The sequence below is a fragment of the Scatophagus argus genome, chromosome 9, assembly GCF_020382885.2.
Source record: "Scatophagus argus isolate fScaArg1 chromosome 9, fScaArg1.pri, whole genome shotgun sequence".
NCBI lineage: Eukaryota > Metazoa > Chordata > Actinopteri > Scatophagidae > Scatophagus > Scatophagus argus.
Genome location: NC_058501.1, coordinates 19,228,461 through 19,248,804, shown reverse-complemented (window position 1 = coordinate 19,248,804; position 20,344 = coordinate 19,228,461). Strand labels below are relative to the sequence as shown.

General features: G+C 39.6%; 1 protein-coding gene across 1 annotated transcript in view; it reads right to left on the bottom strand.

Annotated features, from left to right (window-relative positions):
• grik3 (glutamate ionotropic receptor kainate type subunit 3) overlaps positions 1-20,344 on the bottom strand; it is an 86,162-nt gene that overhangs the window by 20,118 nt on the left and 45,700 nt on the right. The window contains exons 2-10 of the mRNA XM_046398854.1: positions 19,986-20,159; positions 19,490-19,747; positions 19,135-19,316; positions 16,575-16,628; positions 13,644-13,814; positions 11,759-11,902; positions 7,416-7,523; positions 5,128-5,241; positions 2,139-2,342 (exon numbers count right to left, since the gene is read on the bottom strand). Of these exons, the coding sequence (XP_046254810.1) occupies positions 2,139-2,342; positions 5,128-5,241; positions 7,416-7,523; positions 11,759-11,902; positions 13,644-13,814; positions 16,575-16,628; positions 19,135-19,316; positions 19,490-19,747; positions 19,986-20,159 (1,409 nt within the window). The remainder of the gene's footprint in view (positions 1-2,138; positions 2,343-5,127; positions 5,242-7,415; positions 7,524-11,758; positions 11,903-13,643; positions 13,815-16,574; positions 16,629-19,134; positions 19,317-19,489; positions 19,748-19,985; positions 20,160-20,344) is intronic.

Below are 20,344 nucleotides of genomic sequence, written 5' to 3'. Positions count from 1 at the left end.
TTATGAATACGTATTGAACAGATAAAAACTATGACAGTGCCCATTTACTTTTCCCTTCCCTATCTCTTTCTATATGCTATACGCAATGGGTGCAATTCATGCATACATTATTTCAGAAATATATATTATATAATATATTTTGTGTAAATATATATATATATATATATATATACATATTTAAGAAAATAGTATTTTAGAGCCCATGTAAAAATTCCTGTTCGAGCTGGGAAAAAAATACAGTAAAAACTTACTGCCTCAGTGAATGAGGTTCGGTCACACTGGCCTTTCATATCATTCCAGGGTCAGATCTCTTGAGCTTGCCTTAAAGTTTATGTTTCAGGTCTGCTGAATCACGATCAGCTTAACCATCCCGACAGGAGTAAGGAAAGCACTAGACCACAAAATAGAACCAACTAAAAATCCACAAAGAAAACGTCATGCATCCATGCTCATGTGATAAGGAGCAGTAAAAGCAATAACTACCAGTATAGATTTTAATCTTCACTTCTGCTGCTGTTTACAAAGGCAGCAGACCTCAGTAAAAAGCTAAAAGCTATATGCCTGCGCTCTAAAAGCTCACCCTTTGAATACATCACTTTATCTGTATATATTTCATTTATAATTTGTCTTCTACAAAACACAAGCAAATGCAGCTACTCATTTGTCTGTGTGTGTGTGTGTGTGTGTGAGTGTTCTACAGCTTTCATTCATATTCAGAGTAAAGTTCAGTTCAGAGGTCCCAATCACCAAATGCTGTATCTTCCCAAAAATCATGTGCGCCAGCACTATTTTTTCTGTTTGGTTGTAAAATAATGAACAGACTCTCTGTTCTCCCTCTAAATCAAAGAACGGACTAATACAAAGAGCATATGCTGTTTAATGATTGAGTTGTGCATCTCTATTTCTGTGCCAGCATGCCCTACCTTCAGTAATCCATTTGTTCCCCTCAAGGTTATTGTTATTAACATGGATCTAGCAAAAAGCTTGGACGGAGAAATAAAGTGCTGCAGTGGGAGCCCACCTTTCCAAACCCTTTCAGCACCAACCCATTGACTCCTGCCATACGATTCCCTGCACTAAATGCCACTTAAGCTATTACAAGTTTTCAGCTGAGTACAGCGCTGACCCGATGGAGCTGAGGACAAAGAGAGAGCACTGACAGGGACACTTATGAAATGCCAGGAGAGAATTGCCACCATCACTTGGATGTAAGGCTGTTTCATGGCCGCTGATGCTTTGAGTTTGACACAGACAGCTGCGATTGCCCATCCCACCTCAGCAGGATGACTGCTGGTGTGTCCCCTGCATCCAGTATACACAGTAACACATGCTCATGCCGGATCTCTGGTTTATCAAGCTGAAGGAAGTGGTTTGCCTCGCTGAATGGCACCAACAGACTTGTAACTTTTAGGCAACCTTGACATAATTGTGCCATAAATGTAACTGACAGCTTTGCAGGCATCTCTTGACTTGTACTCAATCATAACTATATCACTGCCTGCTCAGAGGACATTCAGTTCAATGGGCATGTTGTTGTTGCTTTTTGTTTTCGTGATGGTGTCAAGCACTTTTGTGGGGGTTGCAGTGGATAACAAAGGAATAATTTGACATGACAGTCACTTTCTTGTTGAGAGTTTGATGAGAAGACTGATTCCACTCTCATGTCTGTACAGTAAATATGTAGCTGCAGCTAGCAGTTGATTAACTTAGCTTAGCATATAGACCTGGGGAAAGGGGTAATGGTTAGCCTGGCTCTGTCCAAACTCACATATTATGTGTCATTTTGTTCAGTCACTACAAAATGAAAATTTGTCAGGTTCTTAAATCTGGAGTCTGTGGTGACCTTCCTTTGCTGGTGCACTAGTAGCAATGCATTTTATGTCAACACAGAAAGATTGGTTTATTAAAGCTGAAGGTGTGCAGTAGGTTACAGCAAAATGAAGTATGGAGGAACTTATTGCATCAAGAGTCACAACTGTGTTTGTGCAATACCTCTGAGATTTAAGGGGCCTATATGTGATGTATGTAAATGAGACATCTTCTCATCTAATGCTTGACAGTAAAGCAAATAAGCATATTTCCCAAAATGGACATTCCTATTGAAAAATGTGAAGTGGACAATATGAGGCACGGCTTACATGTTCTATAAGTTCTCTGATCATGCCGTTCCACTGGCCCTTCTCATCCTGGGAGCCGTATTTCCCATCAGGCACCAGACGGATCTCGTAAGTGAAGCCCAGGATGTTGGCCAGCTCTTTGAGCAAGTCGATGCAGAATCCTTCAAAACGGTCATTCCCAACCAGCGCCTTGTCAGACTTCTTAAGCATGACATATGGCTCCTCCTGCGCAGACCCAAAAGATCAAATGAAAAGCAATGGTGAGGTCAGCTTTTTCAATTTGTTTCAGCACACGCATCTAATTGAAGCAAAGTGATCTGAGCTGATGAATCGCTGTTGCGTTTAACAGGTAGTGACAGCAGATTCGAGTTCAGTGAGCGGATACAGGGATATGAAAGAACGCTGAGGTTTTCCCAACACTGATGTATTAATGAAAGGAGACCTGAGCTCATAATTGTAATGTAAGTAAAAGTCTTGTAAATTTCAAAGCTGTGACCAGTGTTTGCCATAAGCAATGGTCACACACACAGGAAGAATGTGTATACTATGACCGTGCCTGCAGTGCTGAGCAAACTAAACCTATTGTCGTCCCCTCCACACTGCTGTGTGTTGACCTATATAGCTGGTGCACAGGTCAGTTGATTTTATGGTCAGGTGGCTGACACTCTTTACTGGCCTGTAATATCCCGCCTGGCTGCTCATAATTTGGGCCGTATAAAAGCTTGATTAGGAACAGAATGCCACAGTGAAATGGAACATGCCCACGATGTTGACTTCATCAATTGACACCAACCTCCAAGGGAGAGGCACAGAGCTGATGCCTGCGGTGACAATGACTAACACAGAATAGCTCATAAGTGATTTCCTTTATTTAGTGCCTGTTACCATTTCCCTGCCAGACAGACTTGCATATCCCGCTGTGCATTTCAAAACATGCTTCTCCATTTATACAAGGGCTGGAATACAATTTATTGCCTCCAATGGCCAGATGTATAATTTACAAACTGAGCTCTGAAGCGCAGTAATTGGTTCTCCAGTGAAGGTGACCCCTGCTTTGTATTTTATTTATTTATTTATGTATTTTTTCAGCTGTAGCTTGTGTGGCACTAAGTAAACAGATACAGAGTAGGAAATAGGCAGTCAAAGCACTATTTATTTCCTCCGCATATGGTTTTGCACAGGGGAAAGTGGAAGTGGGGGCAACAAAAATATGACATCATGTGCTGGTGGTATACAGGACACAGTCAAACTGTTTTGTTGAGCTGCCTGAGAAGAAGAGTGAAAACCAAACTAACATCGAGCGGGACGTAATTTTTTCCATAAATTCTAACAAAATCAAAGTTCCTAGAAAAATATACAGTAAATAATACGCATCTTTAATTGTGTGCTATCAAAAAAAAAACAAACAAACAAACAAGAAATACAAAGTCATTTGGGCAATATAATTAAGACGGCCTCTTAAATAAATAATAAGTTATGAATACTTGATGACAATGCATTTAGGGAGCGAGTGCGTAGCCACAAACTTTGCTCAAGTTGTCCAATTAACTTGATCAAAAAGTTTGCATGTTAAGGGAAAAAGTCATTACCATCTGTTTCTAGCCTCCCAGTTCTTCCTATTCCCCAAGGTTTGGACTCAAATCAAACTGTTTATACCGGTTCTACTCTCACAGTCGCAGCATGGGCGTGCATAACAGAAAGAGCAGGGAGGTGGGCTTGCACAGAGACATCACAGGCAATGGAGTGCAAACAATTAATGTAAGTGGGAAAACACATTAAGTGCCTTAATCTCTTTGACAAAGTTATCACTATAAAACTGTCAGACGTCTTGTACATGCATCATTGGAATCAGTTTGATGCAATGTCATTACACTAAGAGGGGCTCTTGATATTAAAGTTCGATACTGTCTTCAGCAATTTCAAAGTAGGGAATTTTATCATTTTAAACTAATGATTCCCAACAAAACAGCAAATCAAGTGACATGTCAGAAACATTCAAATGTACTTTGTGGGAAAACTGATCCTGAAAATTTTGCATAAAAATGCAGCTGAAGCACTTGAACTATGTGCTGAAAAGCAACTTCATTAGAACCAGTCTAGGTAAAACATAAAATCAGCCCATACTGTCACTTCCTCATGCAGCAGTTCTACATTACACCACTTAAACCCTTGCTCCATTTCTCCTCTTCGAAACAGGATTAACGCGGCACCTGACAGGCATTAATTATATCTCGCCTTGACCTCACTTGTCATAATTACAGCCTTGTTGTCTAATATAGGCGTAATGATAGTGTTTATAGTTGTAGCTTGTATATCTGTCCTGAAAAGGTGCATGGGGGACATGTGTGTTAGCACCTCCCTGATAGCTCCACAAAGACATCCAAACACCAGTGACAGTGTTAAGTACATGAGGATCTACAAATTAATGCATCGTGGGGTTGGGGGGAGGGATCACCTAGTTCTGTCTGCACATGTAATTAATGCATTGTCAGGAACAGTTCATTGTACTTCACTATCTTTTCTTTCTTTATTCCTTTGCACCCAGGCTTCTCATTTAATGTGATCTTGATGCAAATTTAAAAAATTTCACCTGAATCTGTGATAACTGACTGTTTGCTATTGCTTCCCATTCTCACACGGCACACATACGCACTTTATAATGATGTTGACATATTTATTTGAAATTCTTTGAGATCATTTTTTATGCCTAGTTTGCTCAGCTAGCAGTCAAGTATAATACACTATCTAATGTAGAATCTATAATTTTTGATCTGTGTTTAGAATTAGCATATATCTTATGTGTCAGTCACAGAAAGAAGAAATGTAAACTGAGCACACTTCTTGCAAATGCTGCAATGAACATGGCCGATGCTTTCTAGATTGCAGTGAATATCACTGCAGGAAAGAGCTCATATTGCAAAGCTTGAATTTCAGTGTGTTATCTGTGAGGAAAATTGCAGAGACATGAAGGGTATTACATCCTTTACGCCAGGATACACAGGTGACCTACCAGGATGGTTGTGATGACGAGGGAGCGGTTAGCCAGGGAATCAGTGATGTTCATCCCTTTTCGCTTCGGCACTTCTGTGATGTTAAGACCTCCTGACGCACTCCACTTCCCCACCTGCGGAAGATGAAAAGCGTGTAGCTAAGTGTGGTGTCTGGAGGTGAGCTGTGACCCCAGCAGACTCCCCCCGTCAACCAGTCTCCCGTGTTAGTGTCAGGTTGAACACATCTCCGGCAGCCTTAGATGATTGCCTGAGTCACCTTTAACACCTGTAAGGTGTTTTGGAAAGCATATCTTGAATGAAATCAGTCATGATGAACAAATCAAAGACGTCAGAATTAATTGATCATTTGAGTGGTAAAAATGTCAATTTATTCTGATCAAAAATATAGATAAACAACTTTCCAAAGACGTAAATCTGTATGTATTGTATCACTTGCCATTATGTTCAAACTAAGCCATGCCAAAAAAACAATGACAACCAAAGCAAAAGAATGCAAAAATAAAGATAATGAAATTAAGCAAATTTGCTCTTTTCGCAAAATCAATACATCGGTATACTGAAGCTGTGAGTTTCTAATGTGTGTACATGCACATGAAAAAGAAATGGGGCTAAAACAAACAGAACATTATTAAAAATAGCAAACACTGTAAGCAGGTTACAGTTAATTTGAATGAATGTACAGCACTGGGTTGCCCTTTGGATTACATTGAGAAAGTAATTTTGCTCTGCAGTCTCAATAAGATAAGCCAAGAGATTTGAACAAATAAAAGCAGTTATACATGCAAGAAGCCCTCTGGCAAAAAGCTTTGCATATTGTAGAAACACACTCTGGAACATATCATTAGCACAAATAGTCCTGTGGCTGTCGCTAACAATCTCTGTTTGCAAGTCGGGCCCTCCACCAAAACCCTCCTCCCATCCCTCCTGCTTTCTTTATTACAACAGACACAGCTTTTAATATTCATTGGGGTTTGTGCTTGAGGTGGATCCATTTAAAGACAAACAGCGTCCCACAAAAAAAAAAAAAAAAAAAAAAGCAGGGAAAACTTCTGTTAATGTCCTCCCTGCCTAATCCAGTGAGAGGCATATGCTCTAATTTGAAAAGCACATTAGTTACAGCTTGTCACACAACCAAACAGGACTCCAGGAGAGAGATTTAAAAATATCTGTGAATGCTTTCTGCTTTGCAATATTCTTTCTAATTGTACCCAATTACAATTAGCTCAATTCATTAAACATGATTAGCAAAAGGCTTGATTCAAAAGTTATTTACTAATGCAACCACATGTATCTCAATATGCCGAGCACACTGACGTCGATGAAAGTGGCACTCTGAGAACCTGTTCATAATTCCAGCACAAGCTCAAACTTGGGCTAATATTCAATTACAATGGATTAGTTGAGAAAAGTCCACATCTTAACCGGCTCAACCAGTTAAAGCCGATTCCACGGATATACAAAAAGAAAAAAAAAAAAAAGAAAAATCCAGCAATCCGGATCAACGTTAACATGCTTGAGCGTAGGATTTGTCAGACACAACGAGAAGATGCTAATATGGTATCAAATACTTTTGCAAGATGATTGTGCTTCAGCTTAATTGACCGCACGCAGGACAAAGATGCCAGTGAAAGAGAGAAGCCAAATCATTTTAACGCTGTAGTATTACAAGCTACATTTTTGAAGGGTTACAGGCTCAAAAGCCCCTGCTATTATACACTATAGTGTTGAGCCTTTAGGGAGTACTTGGGGAAGTCATAATGGGACTTATCCCTATTTGATGTATTCATAATGTATGAAAGCCCTATAATAGAGAAAAGCTGTTATAGTCCAGAGGGTACTTTGCATTCCAGTATAATAAAATAATTTCTACATTACCAACCTTTTAGTTGTTTTTTTTTTGGTTTTTTTTGGGTTTTTTTGTAAAACATGTTTATACAGCTCATTACTACCAAACAGCGTTTTGGGCATCACCTCAAATTATCATTAAGAGAGGCTACAATTAACACCCTAATGTGTACCCTAATCCAATTTGCTTTATGATCCACTAACTTATGCTTATGTTGAAACAGCCAATTTGCTTCCTTGTTAGGAGGTAAATGATAGTGTGAAATTTGCATTATCTGTTCCACATCAAGAGGAGAATCTGAAACTTATTTCGGAAATCAATATTCCATTAAATTCTTTTCATGGTCTATTTGTTTTGTGTGTGTGTGTGTGTGTGTGTGTGTGTTTGTATGTATGCTTTTACTCCATCTCAGCAATGATTACTCTGAAAACAAGGGGTTACCTTTTCAAGTCCGTCCTCCTTCAGACTGATGATGTCCAGGTCGAAGTCTGTACGTAGACCAGTTGTCTTGTTGAATGACAGCCTCCCCGTCAGACCGTCCCAGTGAGACTGAAACATAATACATCTACATATGTATACTCATATTCAAGCACATTCATGTAGTAAGTTTTACATTACCAGTCCTATTTTGGGAACTTTAAGTACCGCATATCAGGTTCTTCCCCCTGTATAATCTAAGTATAGAAATTTTAGAAGGAGGAAAACTCTCCTTTGAGTAGTGTGTTGGGACTCAAAAGGCTTGAGACTATACTTTCATCCTCATCGCATTATATCGTGTACCCAAAATTGGTCCACATTAGTATGTGACAGCAATAATGAACAAAGCACAGAGACAGCCAGTCTGACAACCATACTTAGGCATATACCTACAACACATTACCCTCTATAAATATTGAGAGTAACACACACAAACACAAACACACACACACTCCTAGACCAAAAGTACAAACGCAATCCATTCAGGCTGAATTTCCTTTTTTTAATTACATTTTATATCTCAACGCCTCCAACGCATTTTCCCTCCAGACTGTAGAGTTAATTAACAACTGTCTCCTTTTGCGTGATTCCCCATGGGGGAGGGGCGACGACGACACATAACTGCCCCCTATTATGATTTGCTGATACCCGCCACCTTCACAGGCATGTTTACAGGCAAACAAACGACAGTCTCTGCTTACAGTCCTGTTTTTCCTCTAATGGGTATGACCATCTTTTAGCACTCATGAAGTTAACTTCTGTTACATGTCATTGTCTTTTTTAAGCTTACTCCAATTTGCCCTGCCAAGGTTTATGTTATTGTTATTTACTCTTTTGTCTGTTTTGATCTTTCCGCAACAGCTTTTTAATTGTCTATGGTTGTCACCTTTATTCTCGCACAGCCTGATGCAGGCACTAGATCTTTAATAAATCTTGGTACAATAGAGTTATCAATCATTGTGTGTTCTGATATTTAAATCTGTGACAACCCTACAGGCTTTCACTCTAACATCTTTTCTGTAGCTTGCCAGAACTTGTTGTGAGAAGATTGAAGCTTCAAGGAGAAATTCGTGGCACTCTCCTTTTCCAGCCCCCCCCCCCCCACCAACCCCCAATACCTCATTCCATCTGGCCTCTCGCCACCGAGGTGGGTGGCATGTTCAAACAGCTCTAATTCAGAGAGGGACATAAATGCCTCAGTCACATCACACTGGAAGGGCCAGTTTGACCTTCAGAACATGTCAGATGCCTGTCTTGGAGAGAATATAAATCGGGCCTGAGTTAAGTGTCTTAATAACCAAACACTACAGTGTTTTTGCATGAGGGCAGTGTAACAATGTTTCATTATATTTTAGTCACAATCACAACTAGTGACTGACATACATGTAGTTGCTACTCATGTACAAAATTAATTTTTCAGTATATCTGACTATTTAACTGGCCATAAAATAGCCGCTTCACAAATGTGAACATTTGTTTTTTTTAGTTTGTTTAATTTCTTTATTTACCTTTAATAATTTATTCTTATTAATTTTAATATTTGTACTATTGGGTTTGAAATACAAGCACTGTGAAGGTGTCATGTTGGACTCAGCATTTGTGATCATTTTTGCTAACTGAACATCATAATGACAAAAATCATTAGCTGCAGTGCGATGCAACACGGTTTGTTTTTGCCACTGTTAGCTTGCTGACATTCCTTCAAATGCTGTCAAGCAAAACAGATGAGCTTTTGAAACAATCACAGACCACTGTGACAAACAAACTCTGCACGTCAGCCTCTCACCCATCACATTTTGACTTGATCTCATTATTTTCCAGAAGCAAGTCTGAGTGTCTCGCTGAGGGTCAGCAGATTATTGCAGCTGACAGTGGCATGGCACACATTTACAGCCCAGTTTATTTTTTTGGATTTTTTTCCCCCTCTTTTTGTCATTGTGTGTGTGTGTGTGTGTGTGTTTTAATTGGGAGACTAGTCCTCAAACATTTTTGAACAATCAGAGAAGAGCCTTAAGTCACAGAGGATTGAGAATCCCTACTCTAGCAGTTTGTGACTGGAAATGAGCCTCTCTCTGTGTCTGAAAGAATAACCAGCTTGTTGCTGTGGTCACCAAATAATGCAGCACAGAACAGAAAGGGTGGTTAAGTTACCTTAGCCAGCTGCAACGTGGCCATTTAAGCACAGTACTTAGGACACTGAAAGGCTGAGTATTGTGTTCGCTGTCAAAGGAGAGAAATAAGCTCTGAGAAATATCGTAATATGACCATCGCATTTCAGAACCCATTTCACATTATAAAGTCTTGTTAGAATGGCTGAAAATAGCCACATTATGAGTGGAAGTATTGCATTTTCTTGGTCAAGGTCCTTTATTCCCCAACAAAGCACTGAGTAATTTTGTAGTAACAAGTCAGTACGTATGGATGGTTACACTTTGTAACTCCAGTTCTACAGGCAGTACAGGCAGGGCTACTTTAACAGGGCTCTACACTGATCAGCTGCAACAATAAGACTGGTATTTTGTAGGCCTCCCTTGGGCTGACAAAAGAGTTCTGACATGTCAGGGACAAGGGACCTTTGTGGTTATTTTGTGGTCACCGGCATCAGAATGTAGGATCCTTTGGCTCCTGTGCATTGAAGGTGGGTCCACCACTGGTTTATTCTAGTGCATCCCACAGATTCTCAATCATGTTGGGATCTGGGGAGTGTGCAGGCCGTTGTTGTGATCCTTGAGACATTCCTGAGCTGTTTTCGAAATGTGAAGGGGTACATTGTCCACAGATCATTTCAATCAACCCCCACAAGCACTCACAGACCATCATCCTCACTTCTAAGCAGGAGGAGGAGGGACACCAGGAGAGTTTAAAACATCTACCATATGCATCTTTGCATCTCAAGAAAAAAGGTCACTCTTTACTTCACAGAAGTGAGCTGAGGATTTGGGCTATGCCACCTCCAAACAGCCTTTGAACTGTGGAGAGAAAATGCCTGATTCCATGAAGGAAAATCAGATGTTGCTCTCAATGACCAATGCTTGCTGGTGAAGAAAAACTTTCTGAAACAAATCTCACACTTTCTTTCAACCCAGATACTTCAGGGGAAACAAAAGTTTATACTCTTCCTCCTTTTCAGTCCTGATTCTGCTCCTTTTTGTCACTGAACTAAGCTGGCAATGTCACAATATGATGAAGGGATTGTGTTTTTTTGTGCCAACTCCAGCTGCAATGGTAGTTGACTCTGACTTTAACTCTGAGGCCTCAATGTTGTAACCATTACACCGTTTAGCGGCTTTAACATCTTGATGGAGTGGGATGCTGTGGATGGGTGAGTCGGGCTCTGCAGAACTACCCACACTCCCTCTTACTGTCATCAGAGTGAAGCTCAAGAGAGATCAGCCCTGGAAAATAGGCCCAAAGCAGCCAAAAAATTGTTGGAAACTAGTTGCAAATGTTATTAGGATACTTAGCACTGAGGCATATGAAACACAGGCAGTGTTGATCAAGCATAGAGACCTAGCCTGTGCACAGAAAAAAAAAACCTCAGACAAAGCCATCGGCACTGAACAGAAGTTCTCATCCATTTTGCTAATGAAAAGTGGATGAGGAAAGAGGTTTTGCGCTGCCCTTTTACATGGACAGCCCCCAGTAGCCATCATTCTGATTGCTCTGTGGGTATATGCAGATTGATAGTGCAGTTGCCACAGATGAGTGATCCTGGTTACAGGCCGAAGCCTGAGTAAAATACAGTAGATCCAAGAGGATAAAGCATTAATTGTACAATGATTGAGGTGATTACAGGAGAGGAAGGATAGATGGAATTCCTGCACTTTTAAACATGTATAAACTGGGCCCTGCACAAATAAAAATACAAATGATTTTGTTGTTGGAACAAATCAAGATACAAATAGTAGAACCTCTGCACACCCTTAATCTGCCACATAATGCATTGTTACATGCCAGTTTCCACAGATGTCTTTTTGTATTCTGAGGCACTGTCAGGCCCTCATATTAGATTAAATAACACTAGTTGTGTTTTCAAAAGGTTACTGAACGTGCTTTTTGGAAAATAGGTTATGAATACAGGGAATTTATAAAGCTGACAACAACGCAGCTTTGATGTGTCTATCAAGACTTGGTTTGTTTTGTGTGTGGATATGATTGATTTGCTGGGTAAATATGAATACAAAGTCCCAAATGACTACATAGTGCTCGCTCTGCTCCTACTGTCATAAGCACCACTCAGTCAGTACAACAATAATGCAACAACAATAATACTTAAATAGCAACATGTTAAAGGTGTGTCCCATCACCTCTTTGATGAAACTCATGAAGCGCCCGCCGAATCTCCAGGGCTTGTGGCGGTGGCACTGCAGTGAGTTCACGGTCATCTGCGGAGCGTGCTGGTATGACACGGATACAATGTGGACTGCATCATACGTCAGAGCTGCATCTGTCTGGAATAAGGGGTGAACATTATTTCAGCTGATGCCTGTGGAAAGACATAAATAGTTTGCTCATTATATTTCTAATCCTCAGACTGATATGGAAGTATCCAAGGGACAAAATATTTCTGACAGCCTTGTGACACTCATAACTTCACTCTTTGATATGATTACATTTTCAGATCACTACTGTATAAGCTGGCTATAGAGCTTTCAGGTTCAGGCTTCAGGCTCTATTTATAGGTTAACTATATGGACATTTAGTTTAAATTCACACGTATTCAAGTAATTTAAATTATATATGATATATCAGCACCTTGTTTGTTTCTCAACTGATAATTCAAAACAGTATAGTGCTGTATTTGTCTCCTTCACATAACTGACATGTACCGTACCTTTCATATGCTTTACACATCAGTAATTTGTATTCAGTTAGTGTATACTGTTGGGTGGTGCACAGTACCAGTACAAGTACTTGTTAATAAATTTAAGAGTAATGGTAGGAACTTTGTGGTCACCACGTGCTGACCCTGATTTGATTTGGTACATTTACACTCCATATTTTTACTGGCAAATCAATGGGAATTGCACATTATTAGGATTTGCACATGAGTGGACTTGTGGTTTTAACACAAGTTTATAACGTGTTAGACCATCATCGGTCAGTAAGTAATTTCTGGCACTGTGACACAGATTAGAGCAATTTATTACACTCTGACCAATTTCTTCACCAACAACACTACTTTAGCTTCACAGTCCGTGACTGTCAGAATTATCCTCCAGAACAGCCTGAAGGGATGGATTCAACAAGGACTGGAAACCTACTATTAAGAGCTTTCTTTCTTGTTGCCAAAATACATTTTCTGCAGATTTTTTTCAGTTGTACATTCTTGCTATGGACATCTTGCTCCCTATCTAAAACCAAACAGGTTCTGCTGAGTTTGATATCTAAACTGTGAGGGCAACTGGAGTAAGCTAAAGTCTCTGTAAATGTCCTGGAAACACAACTCACACATTGATGCATTATCCATTGTAAGCTATACACTTGAAAAAGATTGTAAGGCTGTAAAGGGATGCAACTGGTCAGAAACAATGTTTAGGGAGACTGACACATTTAAGGATAATTGGTGCAAAAGCGCTTAATGAATTTTTCTTCAAGCCATTATATAAACCCCATCTGTACTACTGAAAGCACAAAATGTAAACCCTGTGGATTTGTGCTATTCTTGCCAATATCTGACCCTGACATAAACACACTGTACTTTCATCTTTTTGCTTGGATAATGGGTGCGGTAAGTGTACTCCGTGGGTTCAAGGCTAGAGTGGGTTGTCCTTTCTGAGACCATTTCTATGTCTGAAGGCTTTACTTAGTTGTTTTATTTGATTTACATACCTTCAATACCTATGTGTAAGCTCGACTGATTTTTTTTTTGTCTTCTAACCTCTCTAATCAAAAACACACAACATTTAGTAGAACTGTAGCAGACCCTTTCAAATCTGTTCACATAATTCATACAGTATTTATGTTTTCTTTACATGAGCCACCGACTGAAAGAGTCTGAGCTGCTTGTACAAAGTGAAAAGTGAGAAAGTGGTTGTGATAGTTTAGAAACTACTTGAGGGTTAAAACCATTTCTTACCATGGGCAAAAGCCATGACAGATAAGACAGACTGACAGATAAACGTGGTTCTCTTCTATTGCCATTTTGCCGACTGACTTTAAATGGGACAACACCCAAGTAATAACACATACCGTCATGATGCCCTCCAACAGGCCTGAATCAGGTTTAGGTGGTATCTGCCTTTCCATCGACCATTTCTCCACAATAGATGCGACCTGGGGATTATCTACGTTGAGGATGCGGAAGCCGGTCATGTTGACACCACAGAAACGGTATGGCTCCAGGTCAATGGCCATCAGGTCCTTTTCAGAGACAACAGTAATGAAGGATGGAATCTCATTTAGTCTGCCACCGTTCAGTATCCGACTATTTATCCTGCTCGCCATGCTTTCCCCTAGCATGAAAACCAAACAACGCTGCAGCTGATTGAATAGATACTATACTAAGACCAAAGAGGGTGAACGGAGGGAGAAATACAGTAGTTTTCACTGTCAAATCAGTACTTTTAAGATTGTTTGAAGCAGTGTCTGTGTTGTAAATTATATCTTAAAAGGCATCAGTGGCAGAAATGCTTTCCTGCTGGCAAATCCATTTAGAAATGACAAATTGTTATTGTTTTTGTACCTGCACAATAATGACTTATACTGCACAAACTACCTGCTTGTGACATATTTTGCCTTTCTTAATCATGTTCATGTGACATAATCGTCACAGGTGCACATTTTTTATTTTCCAATATTTGAATTAATGTTTGTAGTTCAGACAAAGTAAAAGAAAAACACAAATTCTTTCGGATCATATTAATAATTCAACTCTTGCATCCCCACTTCTAAGCAAAAAGCAATTCAATCCGAGCTGCTGTAATTTCTGGGGCAGCCATTGTAGCTGAAGTGTGAAGTCACATGTTGACACATGTCGTGTCGGAATGGGCCAGAGGGCTTGGAAAATACATTTGGATGAACATAGATATTTCATTAGCACCCTGTGGGGTTAGTGCTGGGGGAACAAGGGCGTGCAAGACACTTACTAAAGAACAGTTGCCGCCAGTCACTGAAATTTTTCTCCCTCCGTTTTTTTTTCCTTTCCCTCTAGAATGCAGTACAGTGCAGTCTTTTGTGAACCAAGATCAGAGCAAATCACTACGGTTCTATATGACATTCTAAATTGCCCAGAAAAGTAGATCTGGTTACAAGTTTCTTAGCTTTTGAAGCTAAGAATACAAACGAACTGGGATAGAATTGTTTTACAGAAAATATATATATAACTCATCTTTTTTCGGAAGGGGTTAGGGGTGTTAAAAATTCAACGGTTCCAATTATAAGTGCACTTTTTGCAGTGCTTCCTTGTACACACATTCACAACACAAAATCAGCATCATCCTACAACAGCGTCACAATGAAACCTTTACTTAAGAGAAGATGCTGCATATGTCTGAGTACATACAGAAGTGTTACGGATTTGGCAAACATAGCAAAGTTCTCAGCTTAGCTTCTTAGAGATAGCCATAGAAAGGTGGGAGCTATGACAGACCCATTTTAAAGGACAAGGAAGTTATTACCCCATACCGCTCTGCTGTTGCCTTTTCACGCTCTAATAAGTCGGCATTTCCCTCACCTCAGAAGATAAAACACAGACATCAGTGGATTCCATCAAGAGGAAACTGTGTTGCCGTGTATACTGTGCAAGTATTCATCATTTTGAATCAAATCAAGCCGCAAGGTATAATCTTCTTAATGGTGTGTCTATCAATATGATAGCACATTGCAGCTTTAGATTGATGCCACACTCAAAGTTATCCCACCTTCCTGTTAAAAATATTATTGTTACAGAAAGTCATATCTAGTAAAAATCAATTCTCAACTTAACAAAAGGTAAATTAATCCTGTCGTATTTTCCTGTTCCCTCTACTAGGAAACTGTAGCATTTAAACACATACACACACACACCAATACGCTAGCAATGAAAAGGAGTTTTGGAGTACCTTATTAAAGCAATAGGCATACTACACAAACACAACGCATGGCAATGTCATTGCCACACTGTCAAGCGTGAAATATGACACACATCATGCCTAGACCTTGGTGTCATGTCACATTATCACAATAGACAGGCTGAGTCTGGAGAGACAGGGAGAGTGTGTGTGTGTGTGTGTGTGTGTGTGTGTGTGTGTGTGTGTGCACGAGAGAGGCAGAAACAGAGACAATAACAGAGAGTGAAAGGAACAGTACATATCATGCTGGTATTCATTCCCGTTCAGTCTGTTTGTCACCAGATAGCCAGTCTCTCTCAGTGAAGAGCAGCAGCGGCTCCCTGCTGGGTCTGCTTGTATTAGTCAGACGAGATCATTTCATCAGAGTGAGAACTTAAAATGCTCAAGATGGGAACGAAATAGTAACGTCATGGGGTTTTATTATCTGATAGTAAAAAAAATAAAAAATAAAAAAAATCCTATACATTATAAAAAACTAACTCAGTGGGGTGTCTGTATATTAATAAATCAACTAAACCCACAGGGTAAAATTAACCCAGTATTGTGCTATATGGATTCCAAATTGGGTCAATTTTAAACCAATATTTTTTAATTCATCTGCCACTTAAATCAGGTGTACACCTGGTTGAGATTTAGCCATTGATCTAGTCTGTTTATTAAAAGCCTTTTAAATGAATTGAGAGGTAACATTGGATTTAATTATTTTGTTGGTGGAATGCAACCATTGTGCTAATTTTCACTCTAAAAATATGACATATTTAATTATATATCATTTAGCACAGAGGACCAATTTTGCTCCTTTTCAAACTTGGAAGTCGCAGTCAGTTTTGAATCTCAAGCTGTTGTTTTTCATGCTGCAATCTCAAAGACTTCTGTTGACTTTACTGTGAAGTGGAGTGTTTACTACCGTACACTGAAGACTCCATTATGCTTCCAGCTTGTCAAACAAAATTGATATTATGGACTGGATCCAAACCCCATTGGCAATTAGCCGCTATTCATCAAAAACTCAAGCGGTGGGGAGATGAGAGTGAACGAGACTCTATTTGCATTAACAAGCATGGTACATTACCAGAGTGGTGAAGATATAGTGGTAATACTCTGTCATCATCCCCATGGTCTGGGCCTGCAGGGATACAGAGGCGGAAGATGGGAGAGAAAGGTGTGAATGAATAGAGACGGGATAGAGAAAATGGTCATTTTGTCATGTCAGAACATTTTACAGTCAACAGCACAGTCAGAGCAAAGAATGCAAAAGTGATGCACACAAAGGCCTTCATCAGTAAATACCAGAATAGCCAGGTTTTAATGAGCAACTATTGTCTAACACGCTGCTCATTTTATGCACACGTTTCTTGCTGTTGCTTGCTGGGATATTTGGAACCATATGTGGTCCATAAGATTACAGAATGACAACAGTAGTTGATGCTTTTCTATGCATTTAGATGTTGTGCCGTGACTTAGGTCATGTGATGCAATCCCAGCCGAGAGGAGAGGTTTCAATCAAAAGAGCTCGGTAATCTTTGTCTTGCATCCGAACACTCCATCACCGCCACTTGTTTTGCTCAATCTACATTCAAAGGCACCGCATTCTCATGGCGGCTGTGCTTCCCATTTAACTGTACCATCTGTTGTGGTAAAAAAGCCAAGGTTATGTAAATAAGTTGTGCGCATGTGGAGACAAATTCACTTCTCCATCTATAGACATCAAGGCAAATACATGACATTGAAACTTTGTGTCATATTTTCTATTGTGAGCAGGAGTTTTCATTATTTTAAGTAATACAAGTCTGTATGCATTTCTGCCCTTCATCAGCCTTTTGTTTTAGTTAACCTCCTGAGCACAAAATTTAAAAACATATGGCAGTTCTTTCAAAAGACACAAGGGATGTGCTTCTGCAATCTGAGAGGGAATATAACTTGACAGGCATGTTGAATTCAGGTGAGCTTGTCAGAGCAAAGACAGGACGCAACGTATTGTTGAGAATCGTGGCATGACAACGTAGTACTTCTGAGGTGATATTTAAACCCTTTTAAAATTGTCTCGTCAGATCCTCCTCCATACTCTTGCAGTACCAGTCAAGTTAAATCACACAATAAATTCTTATTTCTGCTTATTGTCTTGGATGGGACCAACCTTTCCACAAAGCTGTAAACAGAGCAGTCTGTAAATCCTAAGATACAGTGGTTATATTATATTCAATCCAAATTTGCCTTGAGTAGTTAAGTCATTAAGAGATCAGATTTTGTGTGCTGTACTAATATAGTGGCAGCATTTACCAGATTGTTAAAAAGTACTTTAATCTATATTAGTTTTTATCAGTATGTGATACCTAAAAGTAACTGTCTCTTTCTAATCAAAATGTCAACCTTTGCTGTTTTTCTTGGTACTTTATGTCAATAAACTGAAGATTTTGAGGCTTCGGACTGTTGGTGGACGTTGGCCTTACTTGGAACCCTAATCTATATTGAGTGAGTATGATAAATAGGAAATATGGCCCAGTTGCATCTAATGCTTTATTTTTCTAAATGAAATTCTCATAAAGCTTTCCTAGAAGGCATAACAGTACAGCACTATGTGCGACATAAAACAATCTATTGAGCGAAATAGGTTTTTAACCAAGCACAGTAGTTGTGGTATTCTTGGCATCACTCGTAAGTAATTATTTGTTTTTGCATTTTTTTAAAAGCTGTGGTTTATGTTGTAGCTTACTGAGATGCTGGTCCTGGAAGAGAACTGTCTGGAGGACAGTTATTCCTCAGTGCAGGGTGTGAAGACTGGTCATGAGCAGATAAATGTCACCTTAGATCTCAATAACTTAGGAGGGCTGACTTATTTAAATGACTTGGGAGGAGATGATGCATTTGGTAAACATGTTAACAGAGGCTGACAGATAACTGAATAGAGGGGGTGGGGGTCCACCCCCTGGTTCCTGACAACTATACAGCATTAAACCGCCTACACAATCTCTACTCTCTACAGTCCTTTGTTGACTGACAGTCATTTATATCAAAACACATGTACATACAGAGTACTTGATAATGAAATATTTCAGATCTTATTTCTGTTTGTGGGATGTCTATTGAAGTCAAGTTGGTTAACAATTATTTGGCAAAAAAGTGTTGACACTACAGACAGAATAGTTTTCAGCACTATTTTCTATGCCCCATCTTTGATTTTATTCTCAAATATCGCATCAAATGGTGATGGACCAAGATTTATTGCATCAAAGCCGATCAGAGCTCAATATCTAACCGGCATGTTTCCCTGCGTACAATCATAAGAAGGTCGTCCAGTCCGAGAGGTAGGTCTATTCTCCTCATGTTCACAAAATCTACATTTGCTATCTAACATCAGACCCTCGTCTAAATTTTTAGAAATCTTGTACACTTTGGCACCAATATTTCATTCCTGCTTAATTAGTACTGGTACACCTACAACTGCTCCCCTTCCACCAAGCCACTGGTAAGTTGTTGGCATGTCAAAGCCTCCATATTTTCTTTCATATCCGGTAAGACTTAGCTGGTGCTGTTGACAGCTGTATGGACAAGGATCATGAGCTTAGATCTGTCTGGTGGCCATAGTAAGGTTAGGTGCGGTCTATACCACATTCGGTAGAGCTGCCACTAACCTGTTTAAGAATCTGTGCAGCCATATGGTGACTGCAATCAAAGATGATGCGGAACTCCCGACTTCTCTTCATTTCCTTGAGAAGGGGTCTCGTGTCCTGTGTGTCAAGAGGAAGTTGACGGATCTTCAGCCTGATGTTGTACCTGGACGGGGCCATTATCAGCTCCTGCAGTCTTATAAGACCTTAGGAAGATGAACAGCACTAATGAAGACGGTGCCAACAGCATCACACAGAAAATGCAATTACAAGAAGGTAGATTGTTGAATTTTTTTCTCCAAATATATATAATATAATAGTCATATAGATTGTAGATTAGTAGATTGTTAAGAACTTTTTCTCCAAATATAATAGTCACCTGTGCTGTCATCATATACGACAGTGGCTGTTTTCCATTTGAGAAACTGCACCAGGTCCAGGATAGCATAGCTTAGTGAAGAATAATCCGGGTATAAATTGGCATAAAAGGTGTCCCTGTTGTCCATGGGGTGATGTTTCCACCGCACCTGGATGTGTGGCACTTCCAACGCATTGCAGATGGACTGCACAGCATTTGACGATGAACTGTGTGAAGGTCCAAAAATTGCAACCACACCTAAAGACAGCTGGTCACAAGCTAGAGAAGAGCAAAAGAAGAGGGCTTGAGGATAAAGTCTGCTGCTTCTTCAGTCACAATCCATTTAGTAAGATCACAAAACACTCAAGGTTTGTTCCACTAAATCAGTGGGTCCAAACAATCATAATTTTCAAAGTAATACACATATTTAGTTGCGTTTTTTTTTTTTTTTTTTTTTTTTGGACTGACCAGATTCTTGTCTTCCTCCACACTGTATTCACACTCCATGCACACTCACCTTTTCGTGATGCCTCAAAACTGTCGTAGATATTAATCCTCTGTATGTCATATGTTAGTGTTGTGTTTGGCAACAAAGTCCTGTTTCTGTTAATGTTATTGACAGCAAATTTAAAGGCAAGTTCTTCAGCGCTCACAAGTGAAACAGGTCCATCTGTTTGTTCGAAAATCCCACCTGAAAAACAAAAGAGAAAGAGACATAAGGCTCATGACAGTTGGTCTCAAACACAATCACAAGCAAAACATGAAATACAGAAACAACCCCAGATAGGACTAAATGGAGAAAAATATTGAGAGGCATTTGCACTTAGGACTAGCAGTGAGGCGAGCAGTGCACAGTACACAAGGTATTAAATTTGC